This window comes from Bubalus kerabau, chromosome 1, assembly GCF_029407905.1.
Source record: "Bubalus kerabau isolate K-KA32 ecotype Philippines breed swamp buffalo chromosome 1, PCC_UOA_SB_1v2, whole genome shotgun sequence".
In the NCBI taxonomy this organism is placed as follows: domain Eukaryota; kingdom Metazoa; phylum Chordata; class Mammalia; order Artiodactyla; family Bovidae; genus Bubalus; species Bubalus kerabau.
This window is the reverse complement of record NC_073624.1, coordinates 218036151-218055841: the sequence shown is the minus strand read 5'-3', so window position 1 is coordinate 218055841 and position 19691 is coordinate 218036151. Positions and strand designations below refer to the sequence as shown.

General features: G+C 42.6%; 1 protein-coding gene across 1 annotated transcript in view; it reads left to right on the top strand.

Moving 5' to 3' along the window:
* Positions 1-4469: 4469 nt before the first annotated feature.
* The window catches only part of KLHL3 (kelch like family member 3), a 124951-nt gene continuing 109729 nt past the window's right edge, over positions 4470-19691 (top strand). Inside the window, exons 1-2 of the mRNA XM_055554606.1 lie at positions 4470-4752; positions 16078-16197. Of these exons, the coding sequence (XP_055410581.1) occupies positions 4739-4752; positions 16078-16197 (134 nt within the window). The 5' untranslated portion in view covers positions 4470-4738. The remainder of the gene's footprint in view (positions 4753-16077; positions 16198-19691) is intronic.

Below are 19691 nucleotides of genomic sequence, written 5' to 3'. Positions count from 1 at the left end.
GAAGCCAGGCATCTCTGGATAAGATGCTGTTCTCTTTACCTTTTGGCTTTTTTGGACCTTGAGTTCCTTTTCATTTTCTGCCTGGCTTGCTGTGCTGGGGGCTTGCAAAGCAGCTACAGGAAGAGTCTACTCATAAAGTAGTCAGGAATTTGAGGGGAAGTTTTGGTGATACAGGTGTGGGTGGGCCTTAATTTAACTTTAGTGTTGCCTGGTCCTTGGTGACCTGTTGGTAATAGGGACCACTGAATGACTCCAGGAGAGGCCCAGGGCTATGCTTCCTGGCACAAGGTACCCTGTCTGACTTCTCGACCTCAAAACTAAGGACTCACAGAGCTATAGTTTGGTAGCATTGGCATAGGCAATGCAAATTATAGCTGCTAATGGTTACTCTGTTTATTACAGTCCAGGCTCTCTGCTAAGTGCTTGATAGCCTTGAAACCTAACAACCCTGGGGGGTAGGTACTATTATTATCCATTATTATCTTCTTTTTGCAGATGAGGAAATTTAGACTTGTACCTTGCTAAGGGTTATATTTCTGGTAAGTATATTCAGATCCTGGTCTGACTGATTCTGATGGCCTGAGTTCTGTTCTTTGTGGGCTTTCCATTTAGCTGTGCATTAGTGTCACCTATGAAGTTCGCTGGCCACCTCATGCAAAGAGCTGACTCATTGGAAAAGACCCTGATGCTGGGAGGGACTGGGGGCAGGAGGAGAAGGCGACGACAGAGGATGAGATGGCTGGATGGCATCACTGACTTGATGGACGTGAGTCTGGGTGAACTCCGGGAGCTGGTGATGGACAGGGAGGCCTGGCGTGCTGCGATTCATGGGGTCGCAGAGTCAGACACGACCGAGCGACAGAACTGAACTGATGAAGTTTGCTGAAATTCCTACTCCTTTGGTCCCAGTTCTATAGGTGTGTGGTAGAGCCTGGTACTGTGGTATTTTTCTTTTTCCCAGGTTTATTGAGGTATAATTGACAAAATTCACCTCCTTCAGTGTTTAGTTTGATAAAATGTAGTAGTTGTATGCAATTGTATCGTCACAGTCAAGATATGGAGCACTACCATAAGACTAGAAAGTTTCCTTATGTCTTTTGATCCCCTGATGCCTATACTTTCAACCAGATGGCTTTGATGCACATGTATGTATTCTGGTGCCTGCAGTTGTGAGGAACTAAGGCTTTGAAAGTGAAAGTGAAGTCACTTCAGTCATGCCTGACTCTTTGCCCACCCCATGGACTATAGCCTACCAGGCTTCTATGCCCATGGGATTTTCCAGGCAAGAGTGAGGCTCTGAAGAAGGAGGATAAAAGCAAGAAAAGAAGAAAAAGACACTTAAAAGGAAGACTGATGGGCCGTGCTTACTGCCTCCAGGTAAGCTGTGCTATGCAGGCTGCATGGAGTGTGGAAAAGAGAACTCTTTAGACCAAACCTACTTAAAAAGTTTCTTCTCCTCACATGATTTTTTTCCTCAGCCACACAGAGCTGGAAGATTCTGAACAAAGTTGATATACATGGTTGGGTAAATGGTTCTGGAATGGAGAGGTGGGGACTGTTAGTAAGCTATGGGAGAAGCTTTGGGTATGGGGAGGAGGCCCAGCAAGGAGGTGAGACCCTACTGCTGGAAGTTCCAAACATAGGACCTCTTCCTCCAGGAAGGCACTACTTTGGTTCCTTTGGCTTTCCTCTATTGCAAGAATCCAATAGTGACTCTCCTTAATCTGAAATCCAGTTAGGACAGTTAGCCTTGAGCAAGCAGTTTCAGCCTGTGGCCCAGAGAAGGCTTGGATAATAAAGTGTAAAGTGTAAAGTATAGCACTGATAGTAGAGGAGCTTCTGATGGCAACTTTGTGCCAGGAGTCTGGAGACTTTGATTCTTGGTTCAGCTCTAACCCTGGCTTTGCCTTTCTTTTCTTGATGCCCTTCTCCGAGAAGTCTTTGTTCAGCTTCTCTCTCATGGACAGAGTGGAGGATAACGTGCAGGTGAGAGCAGTATGGCTTCAACATATGCATTGTGGTGACGTTGGTTAGCACTGCAAAAGTAGGTTGCAAGGAAATTGTGTAAAGATTTTATACTGGCTCTCAAGAGTTGTAATATATTGAAACCTGAAATATGCTTGGTCCTTTAGTATTTACTTTTCTGATCTTCAAAAAATTTCTCTCTGGTTTGTTTCATGTGACACTCCCCATCCCCCCACCCTTTCCTATATGGTGAGGTTGTAACTAGGGGTATGAAGTTGTGAGAGACTCATCTTAGTCTCCTATCCCTTTTATGAATCATCCGCTCGTCTTTCCTGGTTGATGTCTGCACTCTGGCATGGATTCTGGGATTCAGTTTCCTTATTTGTGATGTTAAACTTCTGGTCCCTGTGATTCACCTCAAGAGGAAATATCTGGAGCAGAGCCACAAGGCTGATTAGAAGAGGAAGGGGCAGAGGGAGAAAGATAGGAGGGGTATTGTTGTGAAAGGAAGAAGTAGTGATACAGGGCTGTAGGGTGTAAATAAAATCTCCTGAGCCCCTTCTCACTTGAGAAAGAATGAGTTGGGTAGTGGTCTAATGGCCTTATTTAAGAGGACTTTGTGATGTCAGAGGTGGGGAGTAATCGTTGAGAGTAACATGCTAGCCAGTTTGAGTTCAGGAGGCTGTGTAAAGTTTAAGTTATTCCTAGTTTCTGTTACCTCATTGTCTGGCTTCCCTCATTATGGTCTCAAGTCTTTCTGGCAATGAAGAAATTTAACAGGTCAAAATTACAACTATAATAGGTTTACTAAGTATCCCTCACGGAGAAGGCAATGGCACCCCACTCCAGTACTCTTGCCTGGAAAATCCATGGACAGAGGAGCCTGGTAGGCTGTAGTCCATGGGGTCGCTAAGAGTCAGGAACGACTGAGTGACTTCACTTTCACTCTTCACTTTCATGCATTGGAGAAGGAAATGGCAACCCACTCCAGTGTTCTTGCCTGGAGAATCCCAGGGATGGGGAGCCTGGTGGGCTGTTGTCTCTGGGGTCGCACAGAGTCAGACACGACTGAAGCGACTTAGCAGCAGCAGTAGCAGCAGCAAGTATCCCTCATACTTTCACATACTTCATATTATCTTTCTTAAATCCTCCTCAAAACTTTAGAGTCCAGTAAAAATTTCTTCTTAAACAATCTTATAGACTAATGAGAAGGAAAATGGAACATTAAAGACATTTTTAGAGTCATGTGATTTTAGAGCCGAAAGGGACTCTAGAGTTTGACCCTATGTTATGGATGAGGGGCTGAGGTCGAGAGTAGGGAAAAGACTTAATGAAAGTCACTCAGCTAGTGGTAATATGGGTCCTGAAAAGCAGAGACGTGGCACAGAGGATTCCAAGAATAGAGATGCTCATGTGTGGTCTTTCTGAGGCATCAAGGAAGTTTCTTAACCCATTTTTGTGGCTAAGCTTCCCAGGTTGGCTCAGTGGTAAAGAATCCTCCTGCCAGTGCAGGAGCTGCACGAGATGTGGGTTTGATCCCTAAGTTGGGAAGATCCCCTGGAGGAGGAAATGGCAATCCACTCCAGTATTCTTGCTTGGATAATCACATGGACAGAGGAGCCTGGTGGGCTACAGCCCATAGGGTTGCAGAGTTGGATACAACTGACGGGGACGGAACATGCAAACACCAGAGGCTGATTGCCCCAATTATGCCCCTTGACTGTGGCTATGAGGTACAGACCAGCCTCCAGCATGCCCCCTACATTACGTTTTCGCATAGGTGGGTCAGAATTGAGGCTTGAAAGGCAATTGGAGATGCCAGAGCGTGAGAAGTCTGACTGGAGATGGGGGATTTAGTTGGAGACTGACTGCTTGGAGCTACAGCTTAAGTCAGATTTTAACATGAGAGACTTTAGGAAGGTGTTTTAGGGTTGTGCTGTGGAACTTGTGGTCTTTCATTATGGCCTGGGGAAATAAATGTATGTGGTCCCATTGTGATGGCTTTACTGCAGTTTAGCCTCTTGCAGTCAAATAGTATTTGTTTCAGGTCCCTTTTTCTTACTTCTTTCTGTATTCTTCTCGGTTCCATCAGGCTCTTTTACCCTAACTTCTCTTCATCTATCAGACTCGCAGAGCTGCTGTAGATTTTGGGAGGAGGAATTGGAAAATGAGCTGTGACCTACAAGTCAATTTCCCCAGGTGGATAAAGTCCACTGGAAGCCACAGAGGGGCCTCCTCATTCCAGCAATCTGGCCAGGCTGACAGACTCACAGCCTATGGGGGCAGGGGAGGAGGAGGGGACCAGTATTTCTCCGGCTAGTGAGGAACTGCCCAAGTCTCTTCAGTCTAGGCAGAGGAGGCAGGAGGTACTGGGGTTGGCTGGTCGCCTGGGGATGCCTGGGCAGATGTGGAAGCGGCTAGAAAGGTGGCCTTGCACTTGGGTTGCTGTTGCTGCGCTGTTCCTAGGAGACGGAGGAGCAGCAAGCCTGCGGGGGAGGGGGAGCAAGTGGGTTGCTGCTTTTAGCAGCTGAAAGGGCTGCAGGGAGCTCTGGGTAAGACGTTTTCTGCTGCTGCTGATTCTGCGGTAGAAGCTGCCGAGAGTAAGTCAGAGGAAGGAGGATCGAGAGGGAGGTGGCTTCATTTGCAGCCATGCTGAATCACTGCTGCTGATCAGATCTCCTGCTGGTTGGCTGGGAGAACCGAGCAGAACAGAGCTAGGATCCTCTGGTACAGGCACAGCTCAGCAGCTGCCACCCTGGCTGGGCCTCACACAATGGACGGGGAAAGGTATGTATGTGTGTATAAGTGTGTGTGTATGTGTGTTTGTGTATGTATACACGCACTCACGCTGCAGCCACCAGCTTTTGTATTGACGTTGGTTAGACAGGGTTGGAAGACCTGGTCACTGATGGATCCCAGCCGGCGGCAGAGTCAGACCAGGGAAACCCCTTTCCCCAGAGATCTGGCTTCCGCAGAGACAGGTCTGGGTTTGCAGGGCAGCCGAGCACCCTGAAAGAAGTGACTTCCTGACTGGTGTTTGGGAAGAGTTTCAGCATGGGCTGTATCAGGCTGTTTCAAGGAGGCGTTTCCCTTTCCTGGCTACTTTCCCCAGGGTGTTTTTTCTTTGGTGGGTGTTTTTTCGTGTCATAGCAGGGCTGGCCTGGCATAGAGTACATGCTCAAGTTGTCAACAAGCATGCCAAGCTGATGTCTTTCCTAAAAGTGTGTGTATGTGTGTGTTTGTATACCTGTATGCACACACAAGTTCAAGTAAGAAGGCGAGAAATCCATTCAGGTGACACTTGCTCGGAACTTTCCATTTGCATTGAAAAGTTTCCTAATGATACTGGAAGTTATATTCTTTAGAGAAACTGTTGCTCCTTTCATCAGGGGTTTATGAAATAGAAATTACCAGAAGGGAATTTCAGTACTTCTGTTGAGCTGGATCTAACTAGCGAGAGATTTTTTTCCTGGCAGTCCCATGCATTTTAATACATTTTAAGGCTGTTATCTGAGGCTCTGATTCTTTAATTGTGAAGGTGTTGAGTGTGGTGCAGGGGCGGGTCACTTCTCTGTGTGCCAAAACGTCTCCTCTTCATTCTGTGAGTCTGCGGCTGGTGGAGAACGAGGCTTGCCTTTTCCTTGAGGTGAGAAGACTAACAGCCAGTGGACCCCTGAGGGAGGGGGGCTGGTGCTCTGAGTCGCCAGTTTGATTCAGGTGGTGACCAGCTGGTTAAAGGGTAACAGGTCACTAAATCAGTAATGCCTAGAACGTACCTCAATAAACAATTTCTTTGGCATGGATTGTCCCCAGTCTTACATCTCATGGGGGCAAATGATGTCATTAAATCTCTCTAAACCCCATTAGGACTGGCAGGATTGCATAGTGTCCTCTTGTCTGAAGAGGCCCCCAGGGGCTGTCTCTCTTGACGTAACTCCTGGGAAGAGAACTGGGACTTTTTAGACTGAATGTACTGCTGGTTGAGTGTCTCTCCTTGAGTGTCCTTTGCAACAGGAGCTTAGTGTTGGATTCTGTGTAGCCCCCTGAGTGACAGAGCATTTGAAAGCCTGCTTCCTTAGGGCAGAAGTGTACAGTGTCCTCACCTTCTCTTATTGGTCTAGTAGCTAACAGAGGGCAGGGGTGATATGAATGGAGGTTTAGAGATTCTGGATCAAGCCTGTTTGCTTATATATTAGGACTGAAAGGTCCATTTGAGACTAGCAACAGTAGATCAAAACACTGCTTCCCAAGCATTTTGGGGTACTTACTATGTTCTCAGTTTTGTGTTCCAAAATGTAATGAGCCCTGGCCTCCTAGGAGCTCTCTTGTTCTTCAGCACTCTGGTGCCTTTCAACTGGGATGGCTGAGGTCTTTGGCATTGCAACCCCTAGTTTTTACACGTGTTCTTTTGCTTTCCTTCTATCAAAAGCAGAGAAATCCAAACCTTGCAGCTTCCAGTGTTCACCAGGTCACCGAGCTCACTACCTTTTGTTCCCACTCTAAGACCAGCTTACCCTGCCAGGCATTCAAGTCTTCTGAAATCTGGCTCCAGTCTCCATTCCTACTGCTCACACATATACCCCTACCGAGAGATCTATGGGTCTCTCTTGTGATCACTCATCCTGTGCACTACTACATCCAGTCTCAGATCCTTAGCTTCCAGAGTTTCTTTCGCCTGGAATGCCTTTTGCTTTCACTTTTCCAAAAGTTATTCATCTATCAAGGCTGTTTTAAAATTCCACTTTGTCTTGGAAACTTAAGCTCTTCTGGTTCTGGCAGATGTTCTTCCTAATTTCATTACTTCTAGTTTGAATCTCATAGTTGGGTACTGAATAACAGGCCCACCCACAAGATGTTTTTGTGCTTTTGTTTCATATATCTTGCAAGTTCCCACAGTGGGGGATAGGTCCTCAAGGACAAGAATGTTGCCTGTACCTCTGAATACTCCACATTATCTACAGTGTGGCTGGACACATAGTAGGTATTAGATAATTATTTGCTGATTAGCTGACTTTTGTGAGAAGCTCCAGTAACTAAAAATTGCCTCTCCAAGAGGCGATTGAAACCTCTGGCCAATAGGTTCATCCTTGGCTATCAGCCTTATTATCTCAGCATGGGTAATTGACCCCATGGAATGCTTTGAGGTAGGGGAGAAAAGGGGGAAGTAGGCTTCTTTCACAAGTTCCCTGGGAAACTTGGGGCCAGAGAAACTGGGTGACTGGCCTAGGATCACATGTCAGACCTCTAGAGACTGGAGGAATCCTAAGTCTTGTTCTTCTACATTTAACCTGCTAAAGCTTAATTGGGGCTGTTTTTAAGCATTAAGAATTTTCAGCCAAGAGATTTCTAATGAACAATTTTCTTTCTTTGCCATGAGGTTTTGAAAATAACTTCTACCTTAAAAGGCTATTAATTAAAACATGGGCTAAGGGTAACATAGAGCTTGCAGTGAATCTATTTCATAAACTTGACCTTGAGTGTGTCACATTTTTTCAGAATTAATATTTCTTTTTGATGTAGAGAGACAGTATCCATATCTCACAGAGTTGTTGTGAAGATCAAAGGAGGCAATATAGATAAAGCACCTAGTAAGTTTTTCTGGCACAGAGTAAGTTTTCAGTAAATGGTAGTTGCTATTATTGTTAGTGTTCATCTATTGCCCTGCTGTACTCCATGATTTGTTCTTGGATACTAACCAAGGCTTATTTCAAGGCCTTCATATATTTATAATCCAAAGCAGATTTTGTGGGACCATTCCCATGAGAAAATTAAGAGGCTATCAGGTCATCATCTTGCATCCATCTAAACTGTCTCCTCACAGTGAGATACCACACAGGGCTTAGCACTTCCTCTTGTAGGGTTCATCAACACTTGTGTGTGTGTGAGTGTGTGTGTCTCTGTGTGTGTGTGTGTCTGTGTGTGTACACGTGTGTGCTCAGTCCTGTCAGACTCTGTGATTCCTATGGATTTGTAACCCACAAGACACCTGGAATTTTCCAAGCAAGACTACTGCAATGGATTGCCATTCCCTATTCCAGGGCATCTTCCTGACCCAGGAATTGAACTCGAGTCTCTTGCATCTCCTGCATTGGCAGGCAGGTTCATTACCACTGTGCCACCTAGGAAGCCTTACCTTAGTCCTCCTTTTTATAGACACCCTGAGGCTTCAGATGCCTTAGTGGTTTGGAGCCATGACATCACTACAGTGACAAATTGTGTGTGTGTGTGTGTGTGTGTGTGTGTGTGTGTAGAACACATTGAAAATGACAGTAGCTTGGCTACTAGGATTTCATTTAAGTTCTAGAAATTAGCCTTGTGGATGGATTACAGTAAATTCCCAACTTACACGAGGTATCTAGAATGGTCAAATTCATAGAGACAAAAAGTCGACTGGTGGTTGCCAGGGTCTGGGGAGAGGGAGAAATCCTTAATGGGCATGGAGTTTTAATTTAGGGAAATGAAAAAGTTCTGGAAATAGATGATTGCATAAGAACATATACATACTTAAAGCCTCTGAACTATATTCTTAAAAGGGTAAATTTCAAGTTACATGTATTTTACCACAGTTAAAAAAATGTCCAGGCATAGTCTCTGGGATATTCACAAGAATTGCAGAGAACCACAACTTTTAGAAGAAGCGTCACAAAAAGGGGATGTTGGCTGTCCATTTTTATTAAAATTGTGGTGGTTTTCTTTATCAGAAGCATCAGGATGCCTCTTATTGCAAGGGGCATTGTGTGCCCAACACTGTGCCTTGAATTTATGAGAGCAGTCCTAAGAGAGAGAATGGCTCATCCTTATGGAGGACAGCCTGCTCCTAGAACCCTGAGAGCTTATTTTTCCATCCTTGATCAGGAACAGATCTTATTAAAACAAAAACATGATGTAGGCAGCTAAGTCTCTCCAAACGCTGAGTTTACAACACCCGGTGTATCACTGGAAAGACCCAGGGAAGAGCGAGTGTTCAGCGCCCCAGGCTTTCTCTTCCTCTCAGCCCTCTCCCACCCATAGAAGGCATGGGTGGAAACTTCTGTAGAAATTTTTGGGCATCACTGCTGCCTGAAGCATATGTGCATTTCAACCATGATAATTGAAACCAAACTTTCCATTTTGGAAATAATTTTTGGTGAAGCAAGGTTTTCAACTGCAAGAAAACAAAGTCAGTTGGAAGAAACCTCTTGATTTCCCCATACCCAGATTTGAGCTTTTAGGTTTTTGCTGCTTGCTAGGTTTTATATTGTTAAGACACATCTATACAAGAACATTTTGGAATAAGTTTTCTAAAGCAAGTATTTTATTTGATGAAATTTGCCATCATAGAATTGACCTAATTTTTTTTTTTTTCAATTTCTGGATAAACCTTGAAACTAGGTTAGACTGAAAAGAGCATTGATGCACTGTGTAAAAAATAACTTGAACATGTTTTGTTCTTAAATTTTTTTCTCTATCAAGTTCAGTGGTGGTCAAGTTACAAATCTGTAACTTTTTATAATTTAAAAGGGTTTTCAGACTCTCAGCCCTGCTTTCATGGACTTTTCTTTTTAACTTGTGAAAGTCTCTATCAAAACCACACACATGGAAGAGTTCAGCTCTCCTATTCAAACCTAATAGGAGTTTGGCTTCAAAAGGCCACATAATGAGGGCTGTGTTTTCTTTCAGTATTTCTCTCCCCTTGTCTCATTCTGTCTGTCTGAACTCATGTTTTTCTTATATTTTGCATTTTTACCCAGCCTGCTGAAGTGACTGGATTGCCTTCTTGGTTTGGAAGGAAGCTATTTGTGAATTGGACTGTTAGGAATGTGATTAGTAACATACCTGTTCTTGAACTGGTTTATGAAAGAGCACATTACAAGAATGGCAGCAGCTGCTGACTAGGTTTGATGCATCATGACGGGCTTGTCTGAGTTCTGTCCAATTAATAATATTAACTCCAGTACATACTGTAGTTCCCCACAATCAGTGAAGTGAAATAGTGCCATGGCACAGGTCCTAGGGGATTCAGTCTTTTTCATTGGCTTAGTTTGGCCACACCATGAAGAACCTCAGGGAGTGGATCATAAGGGTTGAGTCTCCCTTGGCCTGTTGGGCTGTGGACATTATCCCAAGACAGTGGACATTGCTATGAAGAGCATAGGCCCTGGAGTGAATTAGACATGGGTCTGGAGTGTCAGTTCTCCACTTAGTAGTTACGTGGGATTTCTGGACAAGTTTTATCTCAGTGCCTGAGGAGGTTATACTTTATAGGGTTGTTCTGAAGATAAAATGAGATAGTAGAGGTAAAGTAAGCTTTCAGTAAACTGTTAACTGTTACTACCCAGGAACCATAGCTTACTGATGCATTATCTTCCCTGGGTCCATGTGGCCTGTTGCAGGGAATCAACTGATGCTTAAACTGAGGTGGCCCAAGTGAAAAAGTAGGAGAATATGGAGCTCTGTAGCAGTCTGTGTGTGGGGGTGTTCCTTGAGGATAGGGCGGCACTATCACACTCTGAATCCTGTTACTTGGGTATCTTCAAGTGCCAGGTTGTTCATTCATCCAGATGCAGAAATCTCAATTGGGTCATTTTGGCCTTGAACTTTAGGATTGAGAAATATGCTAGTTCTCCCAGAGCTAGTTTACCCAGAGCCCAGTAGGTTCCAAAATCTTCTCTTGTCCTTTGCTGCCCAGACCTGAAGAAGTGGAGTCATGCTGATGAACTCATCATGAGAAACTGAGGTACAACAGTCAGAGTGTCATTTTATTAATTTGTGATGAAAAGTGTTACGGGCACAGTGTTCCTGAGGGCCTGCTACCACACTTTCTTGCTTCCTAAAGGGAAGCCACAGGGGAAGCCAACTTGATCAAGAGGCCGAATTTGCAAGCTGGGGACTGAGTAAGGTCATTTGAGTGTTTATAGGCTTCAAGTTCCACAGCAGGGATCTGACATGAGGCTGAACCTAATGATTATCTGATGATTAAATAATTTCTTCCATAGTGTGGGGTGAGCTGGACCAAGAGCTTTCTCAGCCTGATTCTTGTTTTTCAATTTCCCTTTCTAAAGGAAATTTTCTTACCTTTTTTTTTTTAAAGGACATTTTCTTTATTGAGGGATTTTAATGCATTCGGCATAGCCTTCCTCCAACTCACAGAGTTGTGTTGACCCCCGTAGGTGACTTTGCCTCTCTTTATTCTGTCTCATTTATAGCTTGACCATCATGTATTTGGACTTATCAGTGTGGCCCATGCTGCCTGAACTTTATTTGCATCTCTTGAAGACTTTCAGCAGGGATGCAGCTCTCAACTCTCAACAGTGTTTCTTAGACTCCCCTTTCCTCTCCTCTCCATTCTCTCACACCCTGGATGCTCCAGAGTTCCTCATTTGGCAGATTGCCCAAACACATCTGGACAGTTAGATGCTCAGAGGTTTCTATTTCTCCTGCTTTGCTGACATGCATGCTATTGTCCTTTCTATTCATTGCCTGGATTTTTCTTAGTGATGGAAAGAGCCTAAGAACTAACGCAACAGGCAGTAACTCTTCTTGCTTTCTTCCTTCTTCTCTAGAGGAGTGTGACTTTCTTTTCTACCCCTTCCCACCCCGCTTCCTGCCAAGAGCTTCCTGATTCTGTATCACCAATGCAGGAAACTAGTTTGGCTAAGAAAGCTCCTCCCCTCCCCCTACCACCTCCTTTGGGGAAGGACAGAGAGGGAAGTTGAGAGGGATAAAGTTATAATTATTTTAGAGGATATGAGAAAAGATGGGATAGTTGGTAGTTATACCTCATTTACTTGTCCGTCCATTCAGTTACTCAATAATAATTTATTGAGTACCTGCCATGTGCCATAGGCTGATAATATAGAGGGAAATAAGATACCATCCTGGTTCTCATGGAGCTCAAAATCTAGGGTGGGCAGTGGTATGCAAGAACCAGCACTCTCCCACTTGCTAGAGCTGCTTGCTAAATTTTTAAGAATTTTGTGAGTCAGTCATTTAAATACAGCCCTTATTTTAAAAATTATGTGATTTACTAATAAATTATATTAAAGACATAGTAAAGACTCATCTCTTCCTAATTATTTTACTAATGGGCTTCCTTGGTGGCTCAGATAGTAAAGAATCTGCCTGCAAAGTGGGAGACCGTCAGCAAGAGATCTGAGGGTTGATGAAAATGAGCTAGACATAGGGGACAATGGGTGGGGATAGGGCAAAAGAGCTTGGTATATTTAGGCAATTGTGAATATTTTAGTACTTGAGTAACAAAAAGTCTTCAGGACAGCAATGAAATGAGGAAGCACCAGTCTGGGTCTCTGAGATTTCTTCTGTATGCAGTGAGGAACCAGTGAGAGGTTTCACATAGGACGTGCCATGCACACTGACATTCTGTAAAGATCATTCTGAAGTCTTTGAGGAGGAAGTTACTGTAGTAACCAACCCAGGTAAGATCCTGATGGCCTGGACTGAAGTTGTAGCAGTGACTAGGGAATGGGGTAGAGAGAGATTAAAGGACCTAGGACTGATGGGATTTGTGGTAGTATGCGAAGTGAGGGAGGGAGGGAAGAAGACATCCAATGATATCCCAATTTCTGCCTTGCATAGGTGAGTGGGTGGTTGGGTATGACTCTGAGACAGAGCGTACAGAAAGATGAGCAGGCTTCAGAGACGGTGGGGAACATCAGTTTAGTATAAGTTACTATGAAAAATCGAAGTTGGGGAGTCAGTTCAGATACTGGATATATGGATCTGGACTTGAGAGGAGAGGGGAGGGTAGGAGAAAAGGCTGTGGGAGGTGGCATGCCATGAAAGAGGGCCTAATGTTTACAGTTTATGTATTTTTGTTTATAACTCATAACTATTATAAGATTTTATGTGTATTAATTTATAGTTTAATTTTGAAGACCAACTTTCATTTTTAAGATTGTTAGGGTTGGGGGCAGTGTTTGGGGCAGACCATCCCCACAATGCTCTACTGTCCACCACCCACAGGGACAAAGTGGAGGATTTTCAGATCAGATTTCATTGATGGTAAATATGTCATGAAGACCTGCTGTGGGCATGGCCTTCAGCTGGGCAGGCTAAACTGTTGAGAGTCTTTGGACACATCGTCCTTGCTTACCAGGAACATGGAGACTAGCATGGGGGGCTGGGTGTTCAAATATGTGCTATGAAAAGGTCATCAAATGCATTCGTATCCTATGTGCAGTTGGGTTATAGGCCAGAAATACCACAACAGTTTAGGGGAGGCAGGGATCACTTAGGAATGAAGTAGTCAAAGGACTTCACAGAGGAGGCAAAACTTAACCTAGGCCATCCTGGAAGACTGGAAAATTCAAAGACTAACACAACAAGGAAGAGCAAGCTTCCCAGTTACTAGTCACAGGAGAGCTGTCAGCGCTTCCAGAATGTCTCTCTTTGATCTACATCTGTCCCGTATATGTAAAATAGAACTAATAATGTCTGTCCACTGGGCCTTTATGAGCTCTAATCTCATAAAGTTTCTGTCAGAAACCTTTAGTTGTTCTCTGATCAATACCAGATATTTTCTCTTCCTGGCTTTTAAGTCTCTGCAATATGAAGACAGTATTTATAATGAATATTTGTGCAGTGTTTTACAGTTTCTAAATTTACTCCAGGAATGCAAATATAGTTTAGTATTAGAAAATATGTCATATACCACATTAACAGATTAAAGGGAAACATCCATATGATCATCTCATTAGATTCACAAAAAGATTTGATAAAATTAATATAATTTATGATTAAAATTAAAATGTGAGTTTAATTTGATAAAGGCCATCTACAAAAATCCTAAAATTAACATACAATGAGGAAACATCACAAACATCTTTTTTAAATTTAGAATGAGGAAGATGACAAGAATATTCATTAGGACATTTTATGTTTATCATTCTGTGATATATGTCTAAAGGTGGCATAACAAAGTGAGTAGGGAAAAAGAAAAAGTATTCAATAAGTGGAACTTACAGGAAAAAATTAGATCCATATTTCATATGGTGACATAAAAATCAACATTAGATAAAATAAGGGCTTAAATATCAAAAGCAAAATCATTAAACTTTTAGTATAAAATAGAAACTTACATCTATCTGGCCTGGAGTAGGGAAGGACACTTAAGTTATAAAAGAAATTATACTTGTGGGATTTTTAATAGGAAGTTTTTAATTTTTACTAGGTCCTCCCTCTCCTTGATAACTTTCTCTGTTTTGAGATTTTCTTAATGTTTTTAAACACATGATTCTGCCTTGATATTTATCATCCTGTGCTTAGCTAACTTCTTTGTACCTAGAATGCAAACAGTCCCACAGTTCAGATTTCTGTGGCTTACATTTTCCTGCTGAACTAAAAGTGGGAAGGAAGCCAGTAGAGGCAAGTGTCCTGGTTAGACAAGCTGTGGGTCTGGCATGCTGGTTATATTGGAATGTTCCAACGTTACCAGTCCCAGTGTGAGATCTAGAGAGACTCTCAGGTCTCCGAAACTTTATCTTAACCATAGCAACCCCTTTCTTGAGCCAGTTTGCAAGGCTAGGTGGTAACATCAACAGAGGCCCACTAGAGAAAGGCAAAGGAAGTTACTGTCAGTGTCTTAGAGTTGGTGTGAACTGTGGGTCCCCAAATCTACACCAGTGGAGAAGGTTCTGGTTTTCTGTGAGAAGGCAAAGCTTAGTCTGGTCCAAACAGACATAACTCCAAGGTCCCAGACTTGGCTTGGAGCTGAATAGTTTTATCGGTTTGGGGAGAAAGTCCTTTTCTTGCTCATTTTTTTGATTCTTTTTTCCCACCCCACCATCAAGTTGAGACTTGTTGCTTGGAAGTGATTGAGCACCTTGCTGGCATCCCACAGGAATGAGTGTTTTGTCTTTGGTGTAGAAGGCTTTGAGATTATAGGTGCCTCTTGCTAGTTACCACTTGCTCACCTAACCCACATATAGTCATTTTATAACAGTTACAATCCCTTGTCTTTCTATGGGATTATGGTTTCTCCAAAGCTTTCACTCTTATGCCACTTTTCTCCACGCTGTGGCCAATGTGATCTTCCTAAAGCACACATGTATTCACTTGCTTCCTGCTCCACTTCTTAAAACTCTGAGGGTTTCTCATTGTTTCAGAATGAAATCCAAACTCCTTAGCTTTGTTTTTATGTGGCACTTGTAAGACTACTTTTAGTTTTACTGAACTTGTAGTGCTCTGGTTCCACTGGACTCCTTTTCTCTAGGTCTTTGTTCATATTGTTTCCTCTGTTTCCCCATCTTCCTTCTTACCTGGTTAATTTCTGCTATTCCTTAAGATTTGTATTCTTCCTCAGCTTCTAGTAATTTTTTCCTCAGCCTGCCATCACTGAGATAGTTGCCTATCCTTTGTGCTTCTGTGTGGGCATGCACGCTAAGTTGCCTCCGTTGTGTCTGACTCTTTGCGACACTATGGACCGTAGCGTACCAGGCTCCTCTGTCCATGGGATTCTCCAGACAAGAATACTGGAGTGGGTTGCCATTTCCTCCTCCAGGGGATCTTCCTACCCAGGAATCGAACCCGCATCTCTTATGTCTCCTGCATTGGCAGCTTCTTTACCACTAGCACCACTTGGGAATCCCTTTGTGCTTCTGTAATTCCAATCAGATCATAATACTCTGATATGTTTAAATGTTGACTTGGCTTTCTTCATCACTGAACTCTAAGCTTTGTGAAAGCATGATCTGTGACTTACCTATTATGTTTCTCTTGAATTTAAACACAGTGCTTGGCATGTAGTAAACTCCACTAAATGTTTGTTGAATGAACCTACATCCCTGTGAAGTGAGTGGGGTACAGTGCTTAGTCTCCCCTCACCCCATACCCTTTTAGGGATGGAGAGATGGAGAATAAGGACCTCCCAAAAAGTCACACCAGTGCTTGATGGAAGAAGCTGAACTAGGGTCTGAGGGGTACATTTTGCACTGGAAGATCCTGAAGAAATTCCTGACCCAGTGATTTCCTTCCCTTCTGGGCCTGTGGTGAAGGAAAAGACTGACAGAGATGCCCCTGGTGGGTGGGCAAATGGATGGGTTTGTGACAGTTGGATCAATGAGTTTGCCAACATGTGATCCTCTCTCTTCTCTCCCACTCCCTTCCTGTTCACAGCATCAAACCAAGCTCCCAGCCCCTGATACAGACTGGGGATGATGAAAAGAACCAGAGGACCATCACTGTCAACCCTGCCCACATGGGGAAGGCGTTCAAGGTTATGAATGAACTGCGGAGGTACTTTTCCTATTTTGCCCGTGCCCTTTTGGAAGGAACTTGCTGGGTGAGCGTCATCAGGGTTTGAGAACAGGAGTCAGAACACCACCACCTAGTGAAGTCTGACTCTTCCCCACCCACTCTCAGTCAGTTGGCTCTCCCTTTCGAATTCTGATAGAGACAGAATGACTCCCCCAAAGCTCTCTCTTTTCTTTGTATTTATTTAACACCTATCATTTTAGTGCTTAATCACTGGGGAAAAATCCTTTATGGTTGCACCAGTTCTGTTCATAAACTTGATTTCCAACTGAACCAGCTGCTTGAAGGCCAATAATAGAGTGATTGCAACACCTACACACAATTGCAGAGGAAAGATTGCAGATGCCATGCATTTTCTTTTGGCCTCTCTCTCTTTCTTTGGTCTCAACTCCGTCTTTGTCAAGGCAACCACAGGACAGGGAGAATACCTAGCTTCTAAAATGCAATTTAACTTAAAAAGAAAGAAATGAAGTGCAAAAGCACTCATTCTCGCTGAGCTAAACAGTGACGGGTATGCAGACTATTTGTAAGGCCGAGGTGCATGTTTGCTGAGCTTTGTTGCAAGACAGGTTCAGGACATTGAATAAGTTTTTTTTGTATGAAGGCTGTGCATACAACCTCTTCTTTATCAGAGCTTCCTTTGCCCATGCCATTATTTTTCTTTTTTATTGAAATACAGTTGATTTACAATGTTGTGATATTTTCAGATGTATAGCAAAGTGATTCAGTTATATATACTTTTTCAGATTCTTTTCCATTATAGGTTATTGTAAGATATTGAATATAGAGTTCCCTGTGAAAGTGAAAGTCACTCAGTTGTGTCCGACTCTTTGGGACCCCAGGGACTATACAGTCCATGGAATTCTTCAGGCCAGAATACTGGAGTGGGCAGCCTTTCCCTTCTCCAGGGGATCTTCCTAACCCAGGGATCAAACCCAGGTCTCCCTCATTGCAGGCAGATTCTTTACTGGCTTATCCACAAGGGAAGCCCAAGAATACTGGGGTGTATAGCCTATTCCTTCTCCAGCAAATCTTCCTGATCCAGGAATCGAACCGAGGTCTCCTGCATTGCAGGCGGATTTTTTACCAACTGAGCTATCAGGGAATTTTGCAGGCCAGAATACTGGAGTGGGTCGCCTTTCCCTTCTCCTGGGGATCTTTCCAACCCAGGGATCGAACCCAAGTCTCCCACATTGCAGGCGGATTCTTTACCAGCTGAGCCACAAGGGAAGCCCCATGGTTCCCAGTGCTATAAAGTAAATCCTTGCTGTTTATCTATTTTAGATATAGAAGTGTATATCTGTTAATTCCAAACTCCTAATTTGTCTCTCCCCTACCCTTTCGCCTTTGGTGACCATAAGTTTGTTTTCTGTGTCTGTGAGTCTATGTCTCTTTTGTTAATAAGTTCATTTGAATTGTAATATTAGATTCCACATCTAAGTTATATCATATGATATTTATCTTGCTCTCTCTGACTTTCTTCACTTTTAGTATGACAATCTCTAGGTCCATCTATGTTGCTGCAAATGGCATTTTTTTTTTTTTATGGCTGAGTAGTATTCTGTTATATATATAATATTTTATACACACACACACACACACACACACACATATAATTGAGATCTATGTGAAAGTGAAAGTTGCTCAGTTGTATTTGACTCTTTGCGATCTCATAGACTACAGTCCATGGAATTCTCCAGGCCAGAATACTGGAGTGGGTAACTGTTTCCTTCTCCAGGGGATCTTTCCAACCTAGGGACTGAACCCAGGTCTCCTGCATTGCAGGCAGATTCTTTACCAGCTGAGCCACCAGGGAAGCTTATATATCTATATCTATATCTATATATACACATACACACCCACACCCACACCCACACCCACACACACCATATCTTCTTCTTCTTTTTTTTTTTTTACTACCACCAGCACCTATTTATTACCTTGAAAAAGTCTTAAAGACATTTATCATTTGTAAAATGCATCATTATCAGTGCTTTTCCACTTAAAAAGAGAAACACTGTCATTAAGCCATAATATGCCATTAGCTGCTAGATGCCATCTAGTTTTCTATGATGTTAACTCTGCAAAAATGTACATACGTACATTTTATGGATGTTAACATATGAAGAAACAAAATACAGTTAAAAAGGGAAGGAAAAGGAAAATTAACAAATTTCTGTACATATTAATGAATATATATATTCACAGCATGAAAAAAAATGTATATACCATATCTTCTTTATCCATTCATCTATCAATGGACATTTAGGTTACTTTTATATCTTGGCTATTATAAATAGCCAAGATATGGAGTACATGTATCTTTTTGAATTAGAGTTTTTGTCTTTCCTGGATATATGCCCAGGAATGGGATTGCTGGATCATATGGTAAATCTATTTTCATTTTTTAAGGAATTTTTATGCTGTTCTCCATAGTGGCTGTACCAATTTACATTCCTTCTGACAGTGTAGGAGGATTCCCTTTTCTCTACACCCTCTTCAGTATTTATTATTTGTAGATTTTTTGATGATGGCCATTCTGATCAGGGTTAGGTGATGCCTCATTGTAGTTTTGATTTGCGTTTCTCTAATAATTAGTGATGTTGAACATCTTTTCATGTGTTTGTTGTACCAATGCCATTATTTATCACATATTTCATCTTATTGTATGTTATAACTGTTTATCTCCTCTTTTCTCTGTAGTTCATGAGCTTCCTGAGGGCAGGAAAAATTTCTGAATCATTTTAATCTCTAGCACCTAGTTCTTCATAGGAGCTTTGAGTTATTCACTAAAGATCCCCAGACACACTGGCTAGGCTCTGAGATGTGTGGGAGAGGGTGCAAGGTAAAAAATGATAATAGGTCAATGAAAATGGTCTTCCTACAGTGCGAAAAAGTGTTATGAAGGAAAAATGTATCAGGTGCCTGCCAGGTGGCAGGTGTGCAGTAATTATTAGTTTCTTAAAGGGTGTCATGAAAGAAAGCATGTAAAACTGCAACTTTGGAGAACACATCCTAAGGGGAAAGATGCTTGAGCTAAATTCTAAAGGACAAGTAAGAGTTAGAGAAATGAAAAGTGGTAAGGTTAGGGAGATGTCTTCCAGGCAGAGAAAATGGCATGAGCAAAGCACGTATAGCTGAAGATGTAATTGTTGCGTAGGGGTTTGAACTACTTGTAAAAACAATTCTATATCCCTTTACTTGTTTTTCTTTTCTGCAGGGTCTAGGCTTTGGCATTAAAAACCAAGTTAAATTAGATTTGTCTTATGCTCTATTGCTCAATTTTTATTAATATTAGGCTTCCTGCCAGATTTCCTAGAAGCTCCATCCATAGTTGTTTTAGGCGGTGGATAGTGCTAACATTCATGCCTAATGTTTCTTTGTCACTAAAGAATTTGTATTGTGTTCCCTAGACACTATTGAAGTTCCTCATTTTGTTCCCTTGAGTATGGCTTGTGTCCTTTATCTGATTTAAG